The 27,943-nt window shown below is 39.5% G+C and overlaps 1 protein-coding gene across 3 annotated transcripts; it reads left to right on the top strand.

The window, feature by feature from the left end:
- The first annotated feature begins 188 nt into the window (after positions 1–188).
- On the top strand, positions 189–27,943 carry dnajc5ga (DnaJ (Hsp40) homolog, subfamily C, member 5 gamma a). 3 transcript variants are annotated; one of them, XR_004567479.1, is made up of 7 exons: positions 189–379; positions 18,787–18,914; positions 20,343–20,556; positions 21,814–21,970; positions 23,235–23,434; positions 25,172–25,211; positions 26,300–27,943. XR_004567479.1 is itself a non-coding variant. In XM_034200607.1 (7 exons), the coding sequence occupies exons 2-5, from the start codon at positions 18,796–18,798 to the stop codon at positions 23,402–23,404; spliced, it is 660 nt and encodes a 219-aa protein (XP_034056498.1). In that variant the 5' UTR covers positions 189–379; positions 18,787–18,795; the 3' UTR covers positions 23,405–23,407; positions 25,172–25,211; positions 26,300–27,943. The 3 variants fall into 3 exon arrangements, 2 of the variants coding, with proteins under 2 accessions (XP_034056498.1, XP_034056499.1); XM_034200607.1 differs by having other exon boundaries at positions 23,235–23,407; XM_034200608.1 differs by lacking the exon at positions 23,235–23,434.

Here is a 27,943-nt window from a genome sequence, read left to right as displayed (position 1 = left end):
AAGAGATGCAGAATAGTTTAAAAACAACATTGTAAATACAGTAGGTGCTAAAACAAGTTAAAAGACTTCTGGGTAAGCAGATGAAAAAAGTAATGTTTTTAGCCTCGACTTAAAGGTGGGGATTGTATTGTAGGAAACCTTGAAAGCAACATTCTCGCTTCTTTATTCTCAGAGGGTGGTATCAGCCAATCAGATCGCAGAGCTCCTGCAGACAGCCACACACGAAGAAGAAGGAGAAAAGGAAGAAGAAGAGGCGACCCGGCGGCCACACTATTCATTCATAACCCCATCCTTTAACTGAGGACTAAGACATTCAACCGGATGCCTCTATGATCCAGCTAACCCTACAGCGAGATATACAGTGTTCAGTTTTCACAAGGTAAGGCTATTTCTGCGGTATTAAAGCAGCTAGCATGGTGTTAGCTAACCGTGCATTGCTGTCATCGTCACGAGCGCCAAACTCCATTCATAAATATGGCAATTTAACGTCGGGTTGCTTCTCATTGTAGGCAGCAAAACGAGAGAAATTAATGATTATTTAATGATTTTTAGATATGCTTTAGGATGCGTTTGTATCTGAGACTTGTCAAAACAACATTTAAAACGTATTTTTATAGGTAGCATTATTATTCTGGAGGGCGGTGGCAGCTAACGAGATGTAAAAACGACTGTAAATTAGGATTTGTAGTTATTTGTCTTCTTCTTTTTGCGCCGAATTGTAGTTTAATCAAAGAAAACATGTACCATAACATATGCAATGGTTATTTTGAACATGCAGGCGAGAAAAGATTAAATTGCCATAATATTCAATGCAGTTTGGTGCATCTTTATCTCACGCTACAGTGGAGTCTGGGCTAATTCTTGCTAGCAGTGAACAGTGGTGTACTGTACCTAAGTAACATTTCAGGGACTTGTACCCTACTTGATTATTAACTTTTTTTGATACTTTCTACTTCTACTACACTACAATTCAGAGGTAAATGGTGTACTGTTACTCCACTACATGTGTTTAATCCCTTTAGTTACTTTACAGATTTGGATGAATGATGAAATCTAATCAAGTGTTAAATCAGACTTTAGTTCCACCTGGAGTAAATCCACCAGCTACCCTGCAGTATACAAAGCCATTCAAACTAGCTGCACCTTCACCAGCTTTGAGAACACTTTCATGATCAATCATTATAAAACATATCATATATATTATTCTGAAATGGACCAATCTGCACAATGAGCACTTTTACTTTTGGTACTTTAAGTATATTTTGACGCTAATACTTTTCTACTTTTACTTAAGTAACATTTTGAATGCAGGACTTGTACTGTAACAGAGTATTCCTACACTCTGGTACTTCTACTTTTACTCAAGTACAATATAACTGGAGATCTTCTTTCCTTTTGAACATTTACACACAGTGTCTTGCCTTTAATTAACCCCCATTTACGCATGAAATGTCTCATATAACATGTAGTTTAGTCATTTGTAGCTGTCAACACCGGGGTCAGAATGTCAGTTTGATTAGGAAGAGGGAAATAAGTTATGACAGAACAAGAAGGGTTTTTAAGTTAAACGATAATCGTACAAGTGTTCCCTGTGCCATGTTTTTATGAATGTCTGGGTGTAACATAGAAAGTAGTTCTCCATGTGCACGAGGAGATTAGCAGAGGATTAGGGACAAGGACAAACAGACGACAATCACGAGGCATTACTTCTTCCGTCACACTGGACCAAAACACTAGCCATTTCTAGAATAACTTTATTAAGTCACCTACAAATGGTGCTGTTATTTATTAAGCAGAGAGATACAGATTGTAAAGTACAGTCACATCAAAACTTGAGGAGAAAAAGAAAACATTGTCCCAACAAGAAGTACTCGTAGACGAAAATCTCTGTTTATCTTGGTATATATAATATGGTTTGTATGGCACTTTTTATACAATAATAAAGGCAGCTCAAAATACCCTAAAGTAAGGATAATACTTACATGATGCTTGACATTAAAAAGGTAAACAATGAACATGGGATGCTATCATTTTTTGGAATTAGCATGGGGAAATAACACACCCTGCATGATAAGATATAAATAATGTTAAATATAAAACATAAGATGCTTAAAAGTAAACATAAATACATGTAAAAAATAAGTGCAGCAGCGCATTAGTATGAAGGAGAAAAGAACAAAAGAGTGTCAGGCCTGTATCATAAAAGAAATATGTGGCCCTGTAGTCCTGCATTTCAAATGTTACTTAAGTAGGGTAGGTAAGAATGGAGAAACCATGGCCCCTTCTCAGGTCGGTTAAATGGAATCCTTGCGTCCCTCACTTGCGTCGTTTCCCTGCCTCTAGTCCCTCCCACCAGGGAAGCATGGAGGGACGCAAGGAAACCACGAGAAGCAGGGAAATTAGTTTTAAGAGCAATGGGACGTCCTTTCCTCCGGAGCGTCACGTCCGTTTGTGATGACGCTGCACAGCTGATCGTCTGACAGCAGCTCGTCTGACAGCAGCTCTGTCCCCGTTATTTCCACACACCCCCGCCTCTGTTAGTACACATTTACTGACATATACATTTGTATCATCTGTTGTAGACCCCAATACATTAAATAAAGTAAGAACTCATTCTCAAAAAAGATAAACGCCATTCTTAAAATGTATAAACGAACAATAGTTTGATTAATATTGATTAGAGTACAATAGAAATAAAATAATTGAGAGAAGAAAAAGAGATATGTTATCTATCAAAACCCAGTTAGATTAACATTCATTGGATGCACACTTTGTTTGTTTGTGTGGATATGTAGCACATTAACATTTTAATAGCACTTAATGACTGAATGGAAATGACAATAAATGAAAATGTAAAACGAAAAAAGCGATCATGAAAATGTTTCCAAAAAATGAATAAAATGATTTTTGACCACTTTGTTGTTGTTGTTCAGATATATCACATATTTGTAACTAAATGATACATTAATTGAAACAAAACACGGTATAAACTGAGGAGTGACTCCCGTGAGGTTCATGTATTTTCTTCACTCTGCTCTCATGTCAAGAAGCATCAGATCAGTGCATGCACTGCCTCGTCCAATCAGTGAGCGATACACAGTAAGGGGGCGGGGCGAGTATCTGAGGATTTCATCGGAGGATGGTCTGGTGGTTCCTCGGTTATCGCTCCTCCATTCTCGCTCCTCGATCCTCGGTCCTCCGGCAGAAATAAGAGCCATGGGACGGTACTCAAGATGGCGCAGACAAATCAACGTCCGGTGAGACCGAGGACCGAGGACCGAGGACCGAGGAGCGAGGAGCGAGGAAATGAAAATAGTCGACCTGAGACGGGGCCTAGCTCGAGTGCGCTAGAATTTGAAAATACACAGCCGTAAAAAATCTGCCCCTTCCTTCAGACTTCCTTACAGAGCCCCTCCTCCAACACACACGAACGCGCACATGACCAATGAGGGCACGAGATGAGTTAGTGCCCAGATGGAAGGCTGACAGGCAGGTAGGCCATCCAGTTACTTTAGCCAGGCCGGCTCAGATGATTGGTCGTGCTTTTTACAGCGCCACAGCTTCCACAGATGACATTTTGTTATGTATTTATTGTGAAAGCATTTAATGTATTCATTGCTGTCGGGATGTTAAGAGCATTCCATGGAATATAACAAGTGTTTCTGAAGTGAATTACCTACCCCACCTTTAAGTATAATTAAAAGCATTAATTTACCTAAAAAGTAGCCTACTCCTTATGCAGAATTGCCCTTTTCAGAATCATCTATATGCTTCTATTACATTATAAGTAATTTAATAATTTAATTGTAATCGTTTATTTGAACCGGGACAATGATGAACACTTTAAACAAAATAATGCTTTCACATGGAAATGAGCCGGATGTTTAGCTTTGAGCTCATTTCCATCCGTAGTCCCGTCACATACAACATGTGAACATGACAGTTATAAACATGGCAAAAATAAATACAGGATATGCAGAAAGACCAAGAGCAGCATACACACGCATTTACCACAAGGCAGTACAATGTAGCAGCTACGACATATAAAGTGCAAGCGATGATACAAGAGCTATCTAAAGTACAAGAGGAGATACCCCTGTGTTAAAGTGCAGTTAGCGGTGACCGCACGTCTGGTTGTTTCTCAACCATTCTTTGAGTTGACCTTTGAAGCTATTGAGAGTGGGACGATCCCGTATCTCAGTTGGGAGGCTGTTCCAGAATGAGCTGCCTTTAATGGAGAGGACACTTTGTCCAAAAGTGGTCCGTCTGCGGTGGACTTCAGTCTCCTCTGGTTTCTGACCTCGTGCAGCGTCCAGTGTGTTTTCTGTGGATGAATTCCCTAAGGGAGGGGGGGGGGAGGGGGGGGGGCAGTCCATGTAACCATTTATAAAAAATATACATACTTTTAAAAGACTTCAAATTGCCAAAACTCAAGAAATGGTGTTTAGGATGGTACAGTGGTGGTATGAATGTTGCTTTCTGTCAAACACAGCTGTTCTCTGGGTTTCAGCTTTGTGGCTCAAGCAAACGACCAAACAGTATTCAATGTGGGTCCTGTATCATTGTTATAAACTAGTTATGGTTGAAGTGGCTGTCTCTGATTTAATGGTACCAAATGTCCTTTATCCAGGTTGTTTGTGTACATTTTTAAAACAGATTTTGTGACCTTATTATGTAATTTGCTCAGATGTGTGACCTCTCATGATGCTCTTTCTTCAACAACTTAATTCAGCTCACAAATGGCACTGTTCCTGCTAAAGTCAGAATTACTTATATTTGATATACCTGACATGACGAGTAGATTGTCTATAAATGGAATATTTGACAGCAGTTCAATTTCATTTTTAGTGTTATCATTTGTAAGTTACCATGACGCCCACACACTGCTGTGGGATTTTTGAATCTGAGTTTCTGATGTCTTATTGAGCCTGAAGCCTTTTTCTACAGACAGCTGTTATCCCTCATGTTTGCAGATTGGATGCGATGAGATCAAGACAAATGCGCTTCTCATTTGAGTTTTGCCACCTTTGACTATAAACAGATGCAGCGTCATAGTTTTAAGAGTCTATTTGGGGTTTCTGTCTGCTCCTGATTCAGACTGGATGTGTTTATGGCCTCAGATTGAACTCCTTTACTTCTCCAACACTCAAATGAACATTTACAAGATAGCTCTAAATCCACTGATATGTCAAACATCTTAAATGAGAGTGAAGCTTTTGTTATTGGGGGGGGGAAGGGGGTTGTCCGGTGCCTTGCTCAAGGGCACCACGGCAGGGCAGGAGGTGAACTGGGACCTCTCCAAGTAGCAGTCCTCCACACTCCATATTTTAGGTCTGTTCGGCTCACAGTCCAAGCCCCTACCCACTGAGCCACTGCCGGACAAATAATTCATATAATATGAATATGAGCAATTTAAAGACAACAATCCGGGATAATTAGCTTTTTAATCATATTATTAAAAGCCTAAAGGTTTTAAACCGTATTCTCACTGATCCATTTAAGCGAGAATAGGGAAAATACAAGGATGTACTAGCTTATAATATATATTTTTAGTAAGATAAATAATAACACGTTCATTTTGCAATCAAGTTGCCAGTGCCTAAATGACCTCAAACATAACGCATATGTGCCATCACTGTAAACAACACTGATTCTATATTTTCTACAACAGTTTATTGATTCTAACATAAATCAAAATATTGTCATTCATAAATGTTTGTTTCAGTCTTAAATATTTTACTAGTTGGTTTCAATCCACCTTTTTTAAGGACGGTGAAATGTCTTTATTCAACCCATGGAAACTTGTATAAATAACAATAATTTAACCTCAACATATATATTTTTTAACATTTAGAGTCACGCTTGTTTGCATAACTTGCCTTCAACTCTTTCCGGTCTAATTTTAAAGCAAAAAAATGAAGATTCCTGTTATTTTTGTATATCTTTGATTTGGTTTTTGATTGGATTTAGTACAGCCATCAAATAATAGTGAACTTGTCTGGTAAAGCTATTTGATATGGATTGTTTTAGCTTCTTGAGATTACATAGTGAACATGTCACACACCTAAGAAAGCTATAGCTATTTGTAACAATAAGAAGCTATTTTAAGAGTCACATCTTAAGAGCTGCTGTCTTCACAGAGGAATCTTTCTCTCGTGTTGCCCTCCAGCCTCTCGTGGGTTTCCCTCAGTTGTGGAGTTTGACGAGCAGCTTTGTCTCGAGCTATAACAATGATGTTTTAGCTGGCACCAAAACGGACTCTTTAATGTTCTGCTCTATTAAAAATGGTATGTACTTCTAAATATGGACCTAGTAGTAGAATACTTGGTGTTGTGTCAGCATACCAAAAATGTATGTTTCTGGTGGTTGATTTTGGTTTAAAAAAAATTGTGAAATATATTTCTTTATGGTCATTGTCATTGCTAACGACCTTAATTGTGATTCTGATAAACTGGCTAATTATTTCTTCCTTTTTTAAGCTGTTCATTAGTTGTCATGGTAATTTCATTCATTGTTAAACCTTGAATGATGTAGGGCTGTTCGATTATGGCAAAAATCATAATCTCGATTATTTGGGTCAATAATTGATATCACGATTATTAAAAACGATTATCCATTTACTTTGAAAACATCCATTTATTGAAAAATGTATGTATGTTTTTAACAGTTGATTACCCTGAACTTTAAGTATAACTCAACTGAAAAAGCAATAGATGAGAGAAACACCTACGTCACTTCCGGGCCAAAATTACGGCCCCGCCCACTTTTGGGGGAAACCAACGCTGTCATTTGAATGGCGGTCAATACAAATTCTGAAGTTTTTGCCAATCCGATTAAAACATTTTGAAAACCGTGGATTTTTGGATCTTCAAAGAGCTCGATTACGATGGCCAGTCAGGCAAACAATTACATTCGATCATTGGTAATCGACAATCGGTCCCGATATATGGTTAGATTAAAATCAGTAGGCGAGGCTGTAATTTCTCCAGCTGTTACTCTCATAAGCGAGGCGGAACATAATAGTTTTATCATGCCAAAAAGCTGCTGTGTCGTTTATTGCACATCAAATATTAAAAATAATCAAGCGTTCAGTGTTTCTGAACTTCCTCTGAGAAGAAAGGACAGTAAAAGAAGAGCTCTGTGGCTTCAGGCTCGATCGCCGTTCAAATGACAGCGTTGTTTCCCCCAAAAGTGGGCGGGGTCCGTAAAGTGACGTAGATGTTACTCTCATCTATGAAAATCGATCGGCCGACTGCTATATTTAACCATATATCGAGCCCGATCGTCGATTTCTAATGGCTTAATGCAATTGTTTGCCTGTCTGGCCATTGGAATCGGGCTCTTTGAAGATCCAAAAATCTCCGTTTTTCTTACATTTCTGATCGGATTGGCAAAAACTTCAGAATTTGTATTGACTGCCGTTCAACTGACAGCGTTGTTTCCCCAAAAAGTGGGCGGGGCCATAAAGTGACGTAGATGTTACTCTCATCTATGAAAATCGATAGCCTACTGCTATATTTAACCACATATCGAGCCCGATAGTCGATTTATAATGGCTTAATGCAATTGTTTGCCTGTCTGGCCGTTGGAATCGGGCTCTTTGAAGATCCAAAAATCTTTTTTTCTTAAATTTCTGATCGGATTGGCAAAAACTTCAGAATTTGTATTGACCGCCGTTCAACTGACACCGTAATTTATGCCCGGAAGTGACCGTTTGTTACTCATCTATATAAAAAAAAAAAAGGATTATGTTGTTTTCATAATCGTTGCAAGCTAAAATCGTAATTGCGATTTAAAATACGATTAATTGAGCAGCCCTAGAATGATGTTGACCAAATCTCTTTTTATGTGTCTTTCGTTATTGGTAAGAGTCTATTTATAAATACATATCATATTTGCTAATGCAGTTTTTCAGATTTTCCCAAGTTGATAAGGCTTTCCTTTGCCATATTTGGTTTATGTGTCTTTGACAAGTTTTAGAGTTTACATTTTGAAATATATAAGCCAATGTATTTCTTGAAGATGAAATGAAACCTGTTAATTCATATAATCTTTGCAACACACACGGATGCACTTTCCCTCCCTCGTCTTCTGCTTTTGTCTCTCAGCCGACAGCCTTTCTGCTTCAAACCCCTGCAGAGTAGCAGCTGAAGTTAGATGAATATCTGCACTTCACAAAACCTTGAAGTACAAAAGAGTCACAGTCAATCTCTGGGAAGGAAGATAACAGATAAAAGACTCCCGTGTGTCTGTAGTCTTTGTGACTGCACCAGCGCTTCGTGTCTTGCGTTATGCTTCGTTCTCACATCTTATCGGTGCTGTTGGCGTGATAAATGAACACCACATACAGAGGCGTTTTATAGAAGTCTGCACCAGAAATACTGCAGTTAGCTAATTAACCTAATAGACCTGGCATAACATCGGTCCCTCACTATGAGCTGCAGATCGATCCTTTTACTGCCTGGTGGTCTGAATGTTTTAGTGTAAATTCAAGGTCTGTTTTTCCATGTTGAACTGCTCTGTCCTGACACGGCGGCTCCATGCTTTGGGCAGCATTTTGAGTATTTGCATGAGCTTTCTTGGCTTCAGCCGGCATGCCATCTGGGCCGGCAGCGTGTCCATCGCTGGGAGGAATATTGGCCTTTTTTTATCTCACGTTTACAGGGATCGTTTTGTTTTGTGCACTTCATGAAGGGTTGTGTTTTTCTTGCAAGTGCATTTTCTCTGTTGATATCAGGGTGTAGCCATGTTTAACCTGCTTATGAAACTAACCACAGTTCAAAATCATACATCCTCTGCGCAATCCTACTATTAAAGAGTCCTCTCCTGCTGATGTTCAGGTGTATATCAGTATGCAGTGTCTCTACTTTAAAGAGTCCTCTCCTGCTGATGTTCAGGTGTATATCAGTATGTAGTGTCTCTACTTTAAAGAGTCCTCTCCTGCTGATGTTCAGGTGTATATCAGTATGTAGTGTCTCTACTTTAAAGAGTTCTCTCCTGCTGATGTTCAGGTGTATATCAGTATGTAGTGTCTATACTTTAAAGAGTTCTCTCCTGCTGATGTTCAGGTGTATATCAGTATGTAGTGTCTCTACTTTAAAGAGTCCTCTCCTGCTGATGTTCAGGTGTATATCAGTATGTAGTGTCTCTACTTTAAAGAGTCCTCTCCTGCTGATGTTCAGGTGTATATCAGTATGTAGTGTCTATACTTTAAAGAGTTCTCTCCTGCTGATGTTCAGGTGTATATCAGTATGTAGTGTCTCTACTTTAAAGAGTCCTCTCCTGCTGATGTTCAGGTGTATATCAGTATGTAGTGTCTCTACTTTAAAGAGTCCTCTCCTGCTGATGTTCAGGTGTATATCAGTATGTAGTGTCTCTACTTTAAAGAGTCCTCTCCTGCTGATGTTCAGGTGTATATCAGTATGTAGAGTCTCTACTTTAAAGAGTCCTCTGCTGCTGATATTCAGGTGTATATCAGTATGTAGTGTCTCTACTTTAAAGAGTCCTCTCCTGCTGATGTTCAGGTGTATATCAGTATGTAGTGTCTCTACTTTAAAGAGTCCTCTCCTGCTGATGTTCAGGTGTATATCAGTATGTAGTGTCTCTACTTTAAAGAGTCCTCTCCTGCTGATGTTCAGGTGTATATCAGTATGTAGTGTCTCTACTTTAAAGAGTCCTCTCCTGCTGATGTTCAGGTGTATATCAGTATGTAGTGTCTCTACTTTATAAGAGTCCTCTCCTGCTGATGTTCAGGTGTATATCAGTATGTAGTGTCTCTACTTTAAAGAGTCCTCTCCTGCTGATATTCAGGTGTATATCAGTATGTAGTGTCTCTACTTTAAAGAGTCCTCTCCTGCTGATGTTCAGGTGTATATCAGTATGTAGTGTCTCTACTTTAAAGAGTCCTCTCCTGCTGATGTTCAGGTGTATATCAGTATGTAGTGTCTCTACTTTAAAGAGTCCTCTCTACTTTAAAGAGTCATCTCCCGCTGATGTTCAGGTGTATATCAGTATGTAGTGTCTCTACTTTAAAGAGTCCTCTCCTGCTGATATTCAGGTGTATATCAGTATGTAGTGTCTCTACTTTAAAGAGTCCTCTCCTGCTGATGTTCAGGTGTATATCAGTATGTAGTGTCTCTACTTTAAAGAGTCCTCTCCTGCTGATGTTCAGGTGTATATCAGTATGTAGTGTCTCTACTTTAAAGAGTCCTCTCCTGCTGATGTTCAGGTGTATATCAGTATGTAGTGTCTCTACTTTAAAGAGTCCTCTCCTGCTGATGTTCAGGTGTATATCAGTATGTAGTGTCTCTACTTAAAGAGTCCTCTCCTGCTGATGTTCAGGTGTATATCAGTATGTAGTGTCTCTACTTTAAAGAGTCCTCTCCTGCTGATGTTCAGGTGTATATCAGTATGTAGTGTCTCTACTTTAAAGAGTCCTCTCCTGCTGATGTTCAGGTGTATATCAGTATGTAGTGTCTCTACTTAAAGAGTCCTCTCCTGCTGTGTTCAGGTGTATATCAGTATGTAGTGTCTCTACTTTAAAGAGTCCTCTCCTGCTGATGTTTTAGGTGTATATCAGTATGTAGTGTCTCTACTTTAAAGAGTCCTCTCCTGCTGATGTTCAGGTGTATATCAGTATGTAGTGTCTCTACTTTAAAGAGTCCTCTCCTGCTGATGTTCAGGTGTATATCAGTATGTAGTGTCTCTACTTTAAAGAGTCCTCTCCTGCTGATGTTCAGGTGTATATCAGTATGTAGTGTCTCTACTTTAAAGAGTCCTCTCCTGCTGGTGTTCAGGTGTATATCAGTATGTAGTGTCTCTACTTTAAAGAGTCCTCTCCTGCTGATGTTCAGGTGTATATCAGTATGTAGTGTCTCTACTTTAAAGAGTCCTCTCCTGCTGATATTCAGGTGTATATCAGTATGTAGTGTCTCTACTTTAAAGAGTCCTCTCCTGCTGATGTTCAGGTGTATATCAGTATGTAGTGTCTCTACTTTAAAGAGTCCTCTCCTGCTGATGTTCAGGTGTATATCAGTATGTAGTGTCTCTACTTTAAAGAGTCCTCTCCTGCTGATGTTCAGGTGTATATCAGTATGTAGTGTCTCTACTTTAAAGAGTCCTCTCCTGCTGATATTCAGGTGTATATCAGTATGTAGTGTCTCTACTTTAAAGAGTCCTCTCCTGCTGATGTTCAGGTGTATATCAGTATGTAGTGTCTCTACTTTAAAGAGTCCTCTCCTGCTGATGTTCAGGTGTATATCAGTATGTAGTGTCTCTACTTTAAAGAGTCCTCTCCTGCTGATGTTCAGGTGTATATCAGTATGTAGTGTCTCTACTTTAAAGAGTCCTCTCCTGCTGATGTTCAGGTGTATATCAGTATGTAGTGTCTCTACTTTAAAGAGTCCTCTCCTGCTGATGTTCAGGTGTATATCAGTATGTAGTGTCTCTACTTTAAAGAGTCCTCTCCTGCTGATGTTCAGGTGTATATCAGTATGTAGTGTCTCTACTTTAAAGAGTCCTCTCCTGCTGATGTTCAGGTGTATATCAGTATGTAGTGTCTCTACTTTAAAGAGTCCTCTCCTGCTGGTGTTCAGGTGTATATCAGTATGTAGTGTCTCTACTTTAAAGAGTCCTCTCCTGCTGATGTTCAGGTGTATATCAGTATGTAGTGTCTCTACTTTAAAGAGTCCTCTCCTGCTGATGTTCAGGTGTATATCAGTATGTAGTGTCTCTACTTTAAAGAGTCCTCTCCTGCTGATGTTCAGGTGTATATCAGTATGTAGTGTCTCTACTTTAAATAGTCCTCTCCTGCTGATGTTCAGGTGTATATCAGTATGTAGTGTCTCTACTGGGACATGTCTCTAGGGATGGGATCGTCTGAAATGTATCGATTCCGGTTCTTATCGATTCCCCGTTTCCATTCCAAAATTGTAAAAGAAAGAGGTAAAATGTTTAGATAACAAAAATATCTTTATTCTTTTAAGCTTTAACTGACATTTTTACAAATGAAAAAAATACATGCTATACAAATGTATTAGCTATCCATCTTTGGTGTCACATGAAGTGACTGAGCCGTGCATGCTGGTATCTAAACAAATCAAACCACACGCTGTTGATGCGTGACATCGTCGTCACGTTACTACAGGTCCTTACGGATAGCTACGTAGCCTACGTCGGTGCAGATATGTAGGCTTTCTTTGCAATACTAAATATTCCGCTGGGTCGCCGCGGCGCAGACAGACCCGGTGGAATACAGGGTCTACCGCGTTTAGGAACCGTTAAGCAGAACCGAAATTGTGTATTTCGTATGGGTACCCGGTATTTTCTTATCGGTTCTCATCTGGAACCGAGTTTCGGTTCCCAACCCTAGTTCTGATAAACAAGATAAACCGAGTGCATGCTGAAAGTTAAGGTGGATAAAGCACTGTTGATGCCGTTATGGATACTACCTCTTATAGTTGCTATGATCTTTTCAAAGTCCGTCTTTTAAACCATTACAGTGATAACCTCTTAATTTGACCAGCAGAAAATGCTTTTGCTCTGAACTCAAAGCAGTTTCAGGAAATGCTTGGCTCCTGTTGTATTTTATTTAATCTTGTTTTTTTACGCAAATCTAAAAGTCGTGCACCTAATGGAGACTACACACCTTTGGCTAGAAGTGAATATAACTCAAAGTGTCTCTTATCAGGTGATAGACGATGGAAAAATGTCTATTTACATTATTTACAAATTGTCAGATTTACCAATAGTGGAAATAGCTATGAAGAATGGTGTAATTATGACAGAACATAGTATATATATATATATATATATATATAACTCACAGCAGTTTGTGATGTAAGCATTATGATTTAAAGCTGCTTTATAGTAACGTGTGTGTGTGTATAATCTTCTTTCCTCAGAGACACTGATGGCATTGTGTGTGTGTGTGTGTGTGTGTGTGTGTGTGTGTGTGTGTGTGTGTGTGTGTGTGTGTGTGTGTGTGTGTGTGTGTGTGTGTGTGTGTGTGTGTGTGTGTTGTGTGTGTGTGTGTGTGTGTGTGTGTGTGTGTGTGTGTGTGTGTGTGTGTGTGTGTGTGTGTGTGTGTGTGTGTGTGTGTGTGGCAAGTAGCCAAAGATGAATAGAAATCCCTTTTGTGTGTGTATAGTAATTATGACATTATTTCAGGGAAGTCCAAGCTAATGAACATTTACTGTAATTATTAGTCTGCGCCACAAGTTTAAAATCATTGTCCACTTGTCTTTAAAGATGGACATGGCATGTTATTTGCATATAAACAAATGAGCCGACACAAATGAGAACAAGCTTTATCCTTCCACACCCGGCTCTTCCCTCTGTGTCACTTTACAACTTCTTAACATGTGACTATTTCTGTAAATCTGTGTGACGGAGCGGATCACATGAGTGACTGACTCCGCCTCTGACAGCCGACACACACACCAAACATTTCCTGCTCTCTTCCTAAAAAGGAACCATGCAATTTATTATTTATTGTGCGTTTGTTAAATGATTATGTTAAGAGGTGGTTAACCGGTTTATGTTTGGGTCGGATTTTTTTATGTTGACAATGTGGTTTGAGGTAATTGCGTCACCTGTTGACGGTAAGCCTGTGGGAGGGGCTATGGGTTCAAAATGGACGGTTTTGGCCCTGGAGGATGACTCGGAAGAATGTTGCAATGAAGGCAACAGCTGGGCCATGTTCGGGAGATGGTTTGAGAGAAGGCAACACCAGAGTATGTTTACTCTGATGAGTGATGGACGGTTTGATTTGGACATTTATTTAGTTTTGTTTAAGTTGTGCTGGTTCGTTATTAATTTTTTTGCTGCTGTTATTAAAATGTTGGAGCTTAACCCAACCGACTAGGCCAGTGTTTTCATACGGACAATAGAACCCCGTCACAATCTGTAAAATTGAGTTTCTCCAAAAATAATAATGTTAATTAAATCTTGTGTTTTTCAGAGGTCCCTAGAGCTCATTAGTTTTTTGGAAGAAAGTCATTTTGCATTAACAAAATATAAATCACTAGAAAAATCTCAGTTGATCAAAAACATCCAATTATTCATTTTGAGTACATTTTAAGATGACTTTGGCTCTGTAACTGCACACAGGTTTGAAAGGGTATGGTTATTGAAGTGAAACCTCATGTCTTTAATTAAGTCTGTAATAAAATGTGTATCCAATTCTTAAATGATTGAATATTAGGTAGTTATGATCAGGACTGCTGTTGTTAAGAAAAGTAAAAAGTCCGTTATTTGTCGCTTTTTTTGTCCTCTGAGTTTTAAAGTAAGGTTATTTACTAGGGATGCTCCGATCGCCAATTTCGGGGCCGATTGCCGATCGCCGGAATCAGTATCGGCCGATACCGATCGCCGATCCGATCGAGTGGGCGGGGCCTAAATGGAAGATTTAAACATCACTTTAAATCTTCCATTTAAAGTGATGTTTAAAACTCAGTTAATGGGGCTCATTCACTGGAGCTTCCACAAACAACAATCAACTTAATTATTACATTCAAATGATGTACATTATTCAAGTTTACATTCACTTTGGATAACACGGGAGAAATTAGCGGAAGCGCTCTCTTTTCCTCTCTCTCTCCCCCCCCTCTCTCTCTCCTGACAGCCTGTCAGTATCTCATGCAGCTCACTGATCCAGTAATAGTGACCCGACAATGAAGAATACATATATTTATAATAACTAGTTTAGCTTGTTCCAGAGGTAGATAAAATAGCTAAGTGTGTTAGGTCTAACTCTTACGGTACGTCCACACAGCAGCTTTTCAAAAAATCTTGAAAATCTTGGAGCTGGGCGTGTCTGAAAGCTTGGGGATTTTTTGCGAGCAACGCGACCAACAACCAATCACATGAATCTCCCGCCCCCGACATACAAAGCAAAAAACCCCGGGGATTTTTTGCGAGCAATATATATATATATAAACTCCCCAAACAGGCGAAAACCTACCAGTTTCACCCACTGTCTCTGCCACCTCCCTCCATGCCTGGTTCCTCCGGTTTGTATCCCGTTAATAGTTCTGGTCGTAAAGAACCGGGTGATTTGCTACCGTAATTTCTCGTTTGGAATATGAGGAAATGAACTGCGGTCTGGTTCTCCCTGTGTGTGTGTTTCGCTGCGCTTACCGGTCCGGCGGGCGGAGCTGCAGGATTTCTGCTTCACACACGTTGCATACCGCTATTTTACTGTCTTTTTCGGACACCTTAAAATAATGCCAGACCGGAGAAGCCATTTTGGCGAGCATGTTTTGCCGCACACAGAGAAAAGTGTCATGTATTTTACGTCATGCGATCGGCTTTCGCGATCGGCATGTTTAGAGAGCACCGATCGATCGGTAGAGAGTGAGTATGGGCCGATATCGATCGGTAACCGATCGATCGGAGCATCCCTATTATTTACTGTTTTAGATCAACAGATTGTGTCTCATGTCAGTATTTGTTGTTCCGTTGTGTCATGTTGGATTGCTTTTGCAGAATTCCCAAATAATTCATCTTTATTTTGACCAAATGATGGTTGATGTCTTTTTTAATCTGGATGCATTCTCGCCCAAAATCATGAGGTCCATCTTTCGCCCTCCAGCTGTGCACATCACACACAAGCTGAGCTGCTACTTTAATAAACAACAGAGACAGGAAGTTGACTCCACTACTTACTTTTCTGACGACTTTTTACTTTGACTTCTTACATTTTGAAACCAAATACCTGTACTTTCTACTTCTCACATGTTGAACACAAATACCTGTACTTTCTACTTCTTAAATATTGAACACAAATACCTGTACTTTCTACTTCTTACATGTTGAACACAAATACCTGTACTTTCTACTTCTTACATGTGAACACAAATACCTGTACTTTCTACTTCTTACATGTTGAACTCAAATACCTGAACTTTCTACTTCTTACATGTTGAACTCAAATACCTGTACTTTCTACTTCTTACATGTTAAACACAAATACCTGTACTTTCTACTTCTTACATGTTGAACTCAAATACCTGTACTTTCTACTTCTTACATGTTGAACTCAAATACCTGTACTTTCTACTTCTTACATGTTGATCTCAAATACCTGTACTTTCTACTTCTTACATGTTGAACACAAATACCTGTACTTTCTACTTCTTACATGTTGAACTCAAATACCTGTACTTTCTACTTCTTACATGTTGAACCCAAATACCTGTACTTTCTACTTCTTACATGTTGAACACAAATACCTGTACTTTCTACTTCTTACATGTTGAACCCAAATACCTGTACTTTCTACTTCTTACATGTTGAACACAAATACCTGAACTTTCTACTTCTTACATGTTGAACCCAAATACCCGTACTTTCTACTTCTTACATGTTGAACACAAATACCGGTACTTTCTACTTCTCACATGTTGAACACAAATACCTGAACTTTCTACTTCTTACATGTTGAACTCAAATACCTGTACTTTCTACTTCTTACATGTTGAACCCAAATACCTGTACTTTCTACTTCTTACATGTTGAACTCAAATACCTGTACTTTCTACTTCTCACATGTTGAACACAAATACCTGAACTTTCTACTTCTTACATGTTGAACACAAATACCTGTACTTTCTACTTCTTACATGTTGAACCCAAATACCTGTACTTTCTACTTCTTACATATTGAACTCAAATACCTGTACTTTCTACTTCTTACATGTTGAACACAAATACCTGTACTTTCTACTTCTTACATGTTGAACCCAAATACCTGTACTTTCTACTTCTACATGTTGAACTCAAATACCTGTACTTTCTACTTCTTACATGTTGAACCCAAATACCTGAACTTTCTACTTCTTACATGTTGAACACAAATACCTGTACTTTCTACTTCTCACATGTTGAACCCAAATACCTGAACTTTCTACTTCTTACATGTTGAACTCAAATACCTGTACTTTCTACTTCTCACATGTTGAACTCAAATACCTGTACTTTCTACTTCTTACATGTTGAACCCAAATACCTGAACTTTCTACTTCTTACATGTTGAACACAAATACCTGTACTTTCTACTTCTCACATGTTGAACCCAAATACCCGTACTTTCTACTTCTTACATGTTGAACTCAAATACCTGTACTTTCTACTTCTTACATGTTGAACCCAAATACCTGTACTTTCTACTTCTTACATGTTGAACTCAAATACCTGTACTTTCTACTTCTCTCATGTTGAACTCAAATACCTGTACTTTCTACTTCTCACATGTTGAACTCAAATACCTGTACTTTCTACTTCTTACATGTTGAACTCAAATACCTGTACTTTCTACTTCTTACATGTTGAACCCAAATACCCGTACTTTCTACTTCTTACATGTTGAACTCAAATACCTGTACTTTCTACTTCTTACATGTTGAACCCAAATACCTGTACTTTCTACTTCTTACATGTTGAACCCAAATACCTGTACTTTCTACTTCTTACATGTTGAAACCCAAATACCTGTACTTTCTACTTCTTACATGTTGAACTCAAATACCTGTACTTTCTACTTCTTACATGTTGAACCCAAATACCTGTACTTTCTACTTCTTACATGTTGAACTCAAATACCTGTACTTTCTACTTCTCACATGTTGAACTCAAATACCTGTACTTTCTACTTCTCACATGTTGAACTCAAATACCTGTACTTTCTACTTCTTACATGTTGAACTCAAATACCTGTACTTTCTACTTCTCACATGTTGAACTCAAATACTTGTACTTTCTACTTCTCACATGTTGAACTCAAATACCTGTACTTTCTACTTCTCACATGTTGAACTCAAATACCTGTACTTTCTACTTCTCACATGTTGAACTCAAATACCTGTACTTTCTACTTCTTACATGTTGAACTCAAATACCTGTACTTTCTTCTTCTTACATGTTGAACACAAATACCTGTACTTTCTACTTCTTACATGTTGAACACAAATACCTGTACTTTCTACTTCTTACATGTTGAACTCAAATACCTGTACTTTCTACTTCTTACATGTTGAACTCAAATACTTGTACTTTCTACTTCTTACATGTTGAACTCAAATACCTGTACTTTCTACTTCTTATATGTTGAACACAAATACCTGTACTTTCTACTTCTTACATGTTGAACTCAAATACCTGTACTTTCTACTTCTTACATGTTGAACTCAAATACTTGTACTTTCTACTTCTTACATGTTGAACTCAAATACTTGTACTTTCTACTTCTTACATGTTGAACTCAAATACCTGTACTTTCTACTTCTCTCATTTTCCAAACAGCTGGTTCCTTTAGTCTGAATGTGTGTTTGATGCGTGATCATTATTCTTTAGAGTCATTGCGTGCCTATTGATTTGAACACGATCCGTGTATCCATCATTTCCTGGTCTTCTCTAAAGAAGAGGGACCAATGGAAACGTTGTCATGTTGCCGTTGTTCAGCATGGAAACATTCATTAGCTAACAATGACATTATTGTTCTATTCATATAAAGGGAGGTCAGGTACTCTTTAAAACAGCTGCTAGTTATGGGTACTTTTTACTGAAGCACATTTCAAAGCCTCTTTACTTTGACTTGAGTAAAGAAGTTTAGTCAGTACTTCTACTTTTTTAAACATGAGTATCTGAACTTCTACTTGAGTAAAGGAAGTGTGTACTTTTGCCATCTCTGACTAAGTGTTTTGGGATGGCTGTTAAGCTGTGCAACATGTCTCTAATCCTTCCGCAACATTTCATAACTTGACTGTATATTCTTTTATGTGATCTTAGAGGTGAGCCATGGCTGAACCGACTGCCCCCCGCCCCCAGAGGAAGATGTCCACCGCTGGGGAGAGTGTATACAAAGTGCTCGGGCTGGAGAAAGGAGCCACAGCTGAAGACATAAAGAAAGCATACAGGTAACCGTCTGATCACACAGAAATCTTATTATTATGTATTTATTTCAACAAGGACCATCCACCATGACAAATACATTCATCTCAGGAAAGAGAAGAGATGAATTATGCCAGATTTGAGCTAATAGCTCATTTCCATCCGAGTCCTTAGGCAGGTACACTAAAAACATTGCATCATCTCTATCACACAAACCATTAGAAAACGTGGTTTGAGTACAGCTCAATAAAATAATACATAGTTCAGTTCAAATATAATATTACAATAAAGTTAAATGTGAATTAGTACTATAATTCAAATGTCTCCTCAGAAGGTATTTGTATCTCCAGAGAACACAGGCTGACCACATTGTAATTCTTTATTTTACTATATGCTGTCTTTATTTACTAAATCTGTACATCTACAGTAATCCTGTTCCCAAATGTTTTGGAAAATTCCCGATATCAATCATCAATTCAGTTTAATATTCTAACTTTCACATTTTGTATTATGTCGACTCGTTGTCCATATAACCTTCTGTCTGTCTGTCTGTCTGTCTGTCTCTCTCTCTGTCTGTCTCTCTCTGTCTGTCTGTTTCTGTCTGTCTGTCTGTCTGTCTGTCTGTCTGTCTGTCTGTCTGTCTGTCTGTCTGTCTGTCTGTCTGTCTGTCTGTCTCTCTCTCTGTCTGTCTCTCTCTCTCTGTCTGTCTGTCTGTCTGTCTGTCTGTCTCTCTCTCTGTCTCTCTCTCTGTCTGTCTCTCTCTCTCTGTCTGTCTGTCTGTCTGTCTGTCTGTCTCTCTCTCTGTCTCTCTCTCTCTCTCTCTCTCTCTCTGTCTCTGTCTTCTGTTCTGTCTGTCTGTCTGTCTGTCTGTCTGTCTGTCTGTCCTGTCTGTCTGTCTGTCTTGTCTGTCTGTCTGTCTGTCTGTCTGTCTGTCTGTCTGTCTCTCTCTCTGTCTGTCTCTCTCTCTCTGTCTGTCTGTCTGTCTGTCTGTCTGTCTGTCTGTCTGTCTGTCTGTCTCTCTGTCTGTCTCTCTCTCTCTGTCTGTCTGTCTGTCTGTCTGTCTGTCTCTCTCTCTGTCTGTCTCTCTGTCTGTCTCTCTGTCTCTCTGTCTGTCTGTCTGTCTGTCTGTCTGTCTGTCTGTCTCTCTGTCTGTCTGTCTCTCTCTCTGTCTGTCTCTCTCTCTCTGTCTGTCTCTCTGTCTGTCTGTCTGTCTGTCTGTCTGTCTGTCTGTCTGTCTGTCTGTCTGTCTGTCTGTCTGTCTGTCTGTCTCTCTGTCTCTCTGTCTGTCTCTATATATCTATATACAGTAAAACTGGCTTTTGTAAACAGTTAACTATTTACTATCCAATCACAAATTGAAGATGAAAATATCCTTAAAAGTTCCAGATGTTCCTTCTCTTCACGTCTCATTATTTCATTCTCTTTCCACTCTTCTTCTTCTTCTCCCACATCAGGAAACTAGCTCTGAAGTACCACCCGGATAAAAACCCCGACAACCCGGACGCAGCGGAGAAGTTTAAGGAGATCAACAACGCCAACTCGATCCTGAACGATGAGACGAAGAGGAAGATCTACAACGAGTACGGCTCCATGGGCCTGTACGTGTCCGAGCAGTTCGGAGAGGAGAGCGTCAAATATTACTTCCTCATGTCCAAATGGTGGTTCAAGGTGCGTTCACAATCTATTAGGATGTTTAAAGGTCCCCTATTATGTGTCCCCTCTGTGGAAAGACACTCTGAAAGTTTCAGGAACAAAGATTCTCTCTCTTTTTGATCCATTTCTATAAAAACCTGTCTGAAAATGAGCTGATCAGATTTTGGCCACTTTGTGATGTCATAACGATGTGACCATTAGCCAATCAGCAACCAAGGTAACCCCCCCCCCCTTATCACCTGAATCTCCTCCTAGAGCCCCATTGAGTTCTTTGTAACCAAATGTCTCTCAGAGGGGCGTGGGGAGGGGCTCCTTATTTTCATCTAAAGTAACAGACAGAGAATCAGCACTTTGGAAACAGGGCTGAAACAGAGGGGATTATGGGTAATGCTGCAATGATCTGTTTGCTGTTTCAGCCAATCAGAGACAGGCTCTGTATATATCTGAGACCTATAATATATTGATGAAGAACAGTATAATAGGGGACCTTTAAAACTACTACTCAATGCATATAGGTGACAACAAGTAACGTTGGTTAACGGGCTTGAAAGGTTAATCCTTACTTTATATTGGCTCTGCAAGATTAGTTTAAAAAAAATTCAGAATGTAATTAATATATTTCAAAATCCTTCCTTTTATCTTTTATTTTACCCTGTGTGAAAGACTGATCAAACAGTTATTTATTAAGATTATTAAATACCTTCTTTTCCCCACAAAGCTCTGAGTCATTAATATGCCGTACATAATTTAGGTTTACTCAACGTTAATACGGTCATTTGGATTTATCGACAGTCTTCTGACACCCTACTGTTTTATCATATGGCAGACTTTCTAATTTTAAAATTGTTTTTAATTTAAAATGTTTTTTTTATTGTATTTCTTTTCATTACATTTTTTGTTGAAGTTATTTTTCCAATGTGAAAAACACTCAATGCATGAACATAAATAGGCGTATGACTCCCTCATTCATGCCTGTTGGTATTGTTATAAAATAAAATAAACAAAATTGGCTCTCAAAAACATGCAAATTCAGTTTTCACCAATCGTCTGCCTTTTCCAAAGTGAGTGGGGGATGAAGTATTAATTGGTATTATCTCATTTAAGTCACATTTTGTAGCCAATTTATTTCTTGGTGTCATGAAATCTTGAATGTAATGTCGTGTTACCCTCACTCATCCTGTTAACACATTTTAATTATACAAAAAGGCGTAAAATATAATATATATATAATATAACGAATAAACACATGCTTTTAAATGTCCCCTCCTGCAGGGTATGGTTATGTGCTGCACGATGTTCTCCTGCTGCTGCTGTTGCTGCTGCTGCTGTTTCTGCTGCGGGAAATGTAAACCGCCCGACGACGAAGAAAGCTACCAGTACGTCAACCCCGAAGACCTGGAGGCTCAGATCAAGGCGGAGCAGGACGGAGGTGAGAGGTCGTCACGTGACCCTGATACTTAGGAAAACTGTCACACTAGAGAGATGTGCAGAATTAGCATTTCAGCACTTCCTGTTCCCTCACATCAAAGTCAATGCGTCCAGGTTAAATGCCTGACATAAGGTCGGAGGTTAAGACAAGCTAAAAGGATATGTACGTCTTGTTCTACGACATTAAATAGGTCAGTAAATGCTCCACTGGTGAATGTCTGAAGCTACTATGTGTCTTAAAAGACGGGGCTTGCTAACAAGTATCAAAATGAAACTGCTAAATGTCGTCAAGCCGTATATTAGCCGCCTTTAGCTTTGCGGTGAAGTGCAAAATAGAAATGGGATTTGATGCAGAGTTACAGCCACTCACTATTAAACATGGCTTTTCATTGTCAAACAAATTTGCATAATGAAGGACTAGCATCGAAATGAGTCAAATAAATGTCATGTTGCAACTTTTGTTCTACTCGTCCCTCTTCTCCTTACTGTTTCATTAAAAAAAAGCTGTTCAAATTGTTCTCTTGGTCGGAGATTAGACGGTGAATACAGTAAAGGTGCTTATTTTTGGTCACATGACTTTGCTTTAAACCCTCAGTTACTTGACTTTCTTCATGTCTAATCATGTTGAAACAGCGTCTGTGGGAACATCAGTCTAGAGAAGTTAAACGACAACCAACCTTTAAAGATGTCTATAACTCCACCAGTGATTTATTTTTTTGTATAACTTTTTTTTAATTCCACAAATATATAACATACATGTGGATGTACATAGAAATGACACCCGCCTCAGTTTACAGTCCACTCAAATCTACACGTTATCGCTCTCACACACACACATACATGTATACATCACTTCAGGGGACATTACATTGACTTACATGCATTTCCTGGAGACTTATCCTAACCTTAACCATAACCAACACATGCCTAAACCTAACCAAGTTTTCACCCTAAATTAATGACTCTCCTCATGGGGACCTCCAATTTGTCCCCATAAGGGAGGCGAGTCCCCACACGTGACTGTGTAAACAGATGTAGGTCCCCACAAGTATAGTAATGCTAGGCCACACACACACACACACATACATACATTACCCCTTTCCTTCTAAGTCTTGGCGAATGATACATAAATACAGACATTCATTTAACTATCTGTCCTTTCCCTGGGTAGTCGGTACAGACCGGTATGTTTACAAATCCTCCAGTGATTTTCAACTTGCTCTCACGCTGCAGGATTCGTGTTTTCATGCTCCCCTCCCAAACAGGTTACACAGTAATCATAAGCCAGCCTAAATCGAACCTGGATCCAGAAAGTGCAGAGGGCCAGAGTCAGCCCATCCCTCTGCCGATGCCCATGCCTCCCCCCGAGTCCCAAACCTCACCCAGTGCAGCGGGGGAGGAAAACCCCGGAGAGACCCTCCCAGAGTCCAAATGACTCGTAAGAGCCGCCTCGTCTAATTTAAAGGTCACCTATTATGCAAAATCCACTTCCTCATGTCTCTTCTACATCAGCATGTGTCCCCTCTTCTCCATGTCTCTTCTACATCAGCATGTGTCCCCTCTTCTTCATGTCTCTTCTGCATCAACATGTGTCCCCTCTTCTTCATGTCTCTTCTGCATCAACATGTGTCCCCTCTTCTTCATGTCTCTTCTACATCAACATGTGTCCCCTCTTCTTCATGTCTCTTCTACATCAACATGTGTCCCCTCTTCTTCATGTCTCTTCTACATCAACATGTGTCCCCTCTTCTCCATGTCTCTTCTACATCAACATGTGTCCCCTCTTCTCCATGTCTCTTCTACATCAACATGTGTCCCCTCTTCTCCATGTCTCTTCTTCATCAACATGTGTCCCCTCTTCTTCATGTCTCTTCTACATCAACATGTGTCCCCTCTTCTTCATGTCTCTTCTACATCAACATGTGTCCCCTCTTCTTCATGTCTCTTCTACATCAACATGTGTCCCCTCTTCTTCATGTCTCTTCTACATCAACATGTGTCCCCTCTTCTTCATGTCTCTTCTACATCAACATGTGTCCCCTCTTCCTCATGTCTCTTCTACATCAACATGTGTCCCCTCTTCTTCATGTCTCTTCTACATCAACATGTGTCCCCTCTTCTTCATGTCTCTTCTACATCAACATGTGTCCCCTCTGTGGAAAGAGACTCTGAAAGTTTCAGGAACAAAGATTCTCTCTCTTTTTGATCCATTTCTATAAAAACCTGTCTGAAAATGAGCTGACCAGATTTTGGCCACTTTATGATGTCATAACGATGTGTTGTCTTGTGTAACCATTAGCCAATCACCAACAAGGTAACCCCCCCCCCCCCCCTTATCACCTGAATCCCCTCCGAGAGCACCATTGAGTTCTTTGTAACCAAATGTCTCTCAGAGGGGCGTGGGGAGGGGCTCCTTATTTTCATCTAAAGTAACAGACAGAGAATCAGCACTTTGGAAACAGGGCTGAAACAGAGGGGATTATGGGTAATGCTGCAATGATCTGTTTGCTGTTTCAGCCAATCAGAGACATGTTCTGTATATATCTGAGACCTGTGATATACTGATGTAACACAGTATAATAGGGGACCTTTAAGTGTCACGTCGTCTTCATCCGTTTTGTTTTGCTCGTCTGTCTCGATGTTCGTGGCTCATCATCGCTGCTGCTTCACTCATCCATAACAACACCGCCCTCATTGTCCCATTAACTCTGAACTGTTGTACTCCTCAAGTCGTCTCGTACATGCATGTTGTCTCCATGTGCTTGTCGTCAACATGAAGTCATTGTGCTGCTTGCATGAACTGCTGCCAGACAATAAGCATGGCAGAATAATTGGCTGTACTTTGATGTGTTGAGTGCAGCATCTTGTACCAACTACTTCTGTTTGAGTCTAAGATACGGTCATTTGGTTTTATGCATTAATGCAGATTTTATTCAAGAAATGCAGCAATATTTGTTATTCGACAACATTTTAAATTAAGTAAAATTACATGACATTCACACAGAAAAAATGAATATAATATATACATAGATACTTAATATTACAATATGATTAATACATATTGTGGAGTGTGAGTGTTTGGGCTAATTCACAGATTAAAACCGTATCTGTTTTTATTAGAAATTGTCAAGTTTTCACCGTTTTACGTTATAACTGTATGATGAGATATTGTAAGGTAATGTTCTTTGCTTTCCTCCCTCAGGAAAGTGACCGTGCTGAAGAGCCGCAACTAGCGGAAGCAGGTCGGTAACATATTGAGAATGCTTTTTTGTTTATATGCATGGAGAGCATCAGACAAGTATATCAAAGAAAACACTTTTTTGTGTCAAGGTTAGTTTATAGCACAAACATTAAGAAAATGGCATTTAACTATGTGCAATATGAGCAATATATATATGTCGTTAATAACTGTATGTATTGAAGTCAATGGAGAGAGGAAGATTATCTTTCGATCCCGTTTGAATTGTGCCACGAATTACAGATATGATGTTTGTCAATTTAAAAGATAATTTTGCAAGTCGAATAAATAAAAATATGTCGTAAAACTTTGAAGTAACACTTTTTTGTGTGAAACCGCTCAATGAACTACATCTCCCATCTCACACCACACACCAAGACGGCCGTCACGTTGAAACATTTCACTTCTTTCTTTCAGAACGAGGCGGAAAGTATTAAAAGAGGTGAAAATCACTCCAAGTCTGGGCGCGTTGAGAGCTGTACACACACACAAGGGGAGTTAGTCGGTTCCAAGAGAGCCAGTATGCGGGACCGGGACTCTGGGATTTGTAGTCTTTCTAGTTGCGTATTTTTCAAAGTCTTATATTTCAACAGTTTTACGACAAACTGTGACTTTTTTGACATGGAAATTATTTTGTATGATTGACGAACATCATATGTGTAATTCATGGCACAATTCAAACGGGATCGAAAGATAATCTTTCTCTCTCCATTGACTTCAATGCATAATTTTTCCGAAATAAGGTCCCATGGGTCGGAGGTAGATGGGCGGGACTTCGCCTCTCTATATATACCTGGCTGCTAAATCCTCAGAATTGTTACAGGATGTGTATTTTGTACATTGTGTATTTTTTTAATCTTTAATATTTTTTGTATGCATGCTTCTTGGTTAACATAAAGCTGTCTTTGGCTCTTTTCTACTGTAACAAATGTAAATGTCTCCTCTGTGGGACGAATAAAGGGATTCTGATTTAAAAACAGTCATTAAAAAGCAAAGATAATAAAATACAATTATAAAAAAATACATGCAAATTCCTTTATACAGTTGCTGTTTGACTTTCAGACTGACCCCTGGATTTTCTCCCTTTTTTAGCCTTTGGACCCCCCGCCTATGATCCACATCCGATCCACCATCCAGACCCTCACCTCCATCCTGACCTCTCCACCAGCCTGATCCACCCACCAGACAACACCCGTAAGGTGGGCACTTAAAGCCTCTCGGCCCCCTCCATAGAACTCAAGTTATGGAGGAGTATCCGTGCAAATTAAACTTCTGCATGTGCTCTGAAAATCTCTTAAGTCCCGTTTCCACTTCCAGCCTCTCACCTGGCTCAGATGTGATTTTTTCGCCAACATTTTGAATCATCCTGGGCTCGGCTTGGCAAACATTCCTGGTACTAATCCGTTCTTAACCTCCCATTACAACCACTAAGGATGTGACACTGGGCTTAAAGATGGCACCGACAGAGGGCTAGAAACATCAAGGAAAGAGGATCCTCATCATTTATCCGCTCTCAACATCGGGACTGATTTAAACGTCTCCTACGTCACCCTCCATTTCGGACGTTTGGAGCCTTTCCTTTTTACATTTCGTCCCCTTTAACTTGTCTTGGAGTTTTCCTCCAAAAAAGAAAAACTAGCAGAGTTTTTGGGGATGTGGAATTGGATGCTATTTGTGACGTTTACATCAGAAGCCAGCAGCACGACGACGTGGGTGTGGAGGATTTCCTTTTTATTTCCTCTCCATCTTCCTTAAGTCGAACAATTGCATTCAGTTAATTGTTGCATTAACACCTTTCAAACAAGCTCTTGAGATGCCAAGTGCGTTGGTTCAGAATATCCTTTTTGAAGAAAACATTTTGAATCTGGAGGCGTCTACATTTCTCATGAACGTAGGAAACTGAGGAGGTGGGGGGGGACAGAAGACATGTGACGCAGCAGCAGAGACTGCCTGACTTACTGCTGGATTAAGATTTTGATGTTTTAATGTCTGAGCCAAAACCTGGAGTTGGAGCTTTGCAGCATGGATCGGGAGTCGAGTCTTTCCTCCCCAACATGCATGCATCTTTTCCCCCGAATGCATGCCAACCCATTCTGTACAGCACTGGAATACTACAGTCTACAATCCATCCCACAACAATGAAGAACTATCTACATGCAGACGCTGGTTACTCACACACACATGTGCACACAGACACACACACACGCACAGATAAACCACACATAAATGTAGTACAGACAAAAACACACATTGACACACACCACACCAATAATAAGATAATACACACACAGATACAGACACACATGCTCTCACCCACAGATGATACACACTCTCACACACCTATTACACACAGATAAACCACACGTACATTTAGTACATACACAGACAAAACCCACACACACACACACTCGTACCAGCCCGTATGTCATCGTGTGCCATCCTTGGGTAAAAAAAAAAAACAACCCCGAGATAATCTACGGACTAAATGGACAATAACAGAAAACATTTTATTACTTAGTCATGTGTTGTTAGGTCGTTGCGCTCCTTGCAGTCAGACTATATGTTATAGACGCTCCATGTAGTCAGCCATCCCATAATAATCTCTGGAAACGCCATTTCCTCTGTAAGCCACAGTTCAGTTTGTCAAAGTTGTTTGCACATTATGCATTTGGGGTCTATGCACCTTGCAAAGCGGGTCTGTTAACAATACACTTGGGTTTCTTTTAATCTTTTAAA

The sequence above is a fragment of the Gymnodraco acuticeps genome, unplaced genomic scaffold (genome assembly GCF_902827175.1).
Source record: "Gymnodraco acuticeps unplaced genomic scaffold, fGymAcu1.1, whole genome shotgun sequence".
NCBI classification, from domain to species: domain Eukaryota; kingdom Metazoa; phylum Chordata; class Actinopteri; order Perciformes; family Bathydraconidae; genus Gymnodraco; species Gymnodraco acuticeps.
This window is presented reverse-complemented; position numbering and strand designations above follow the sequence as displayed.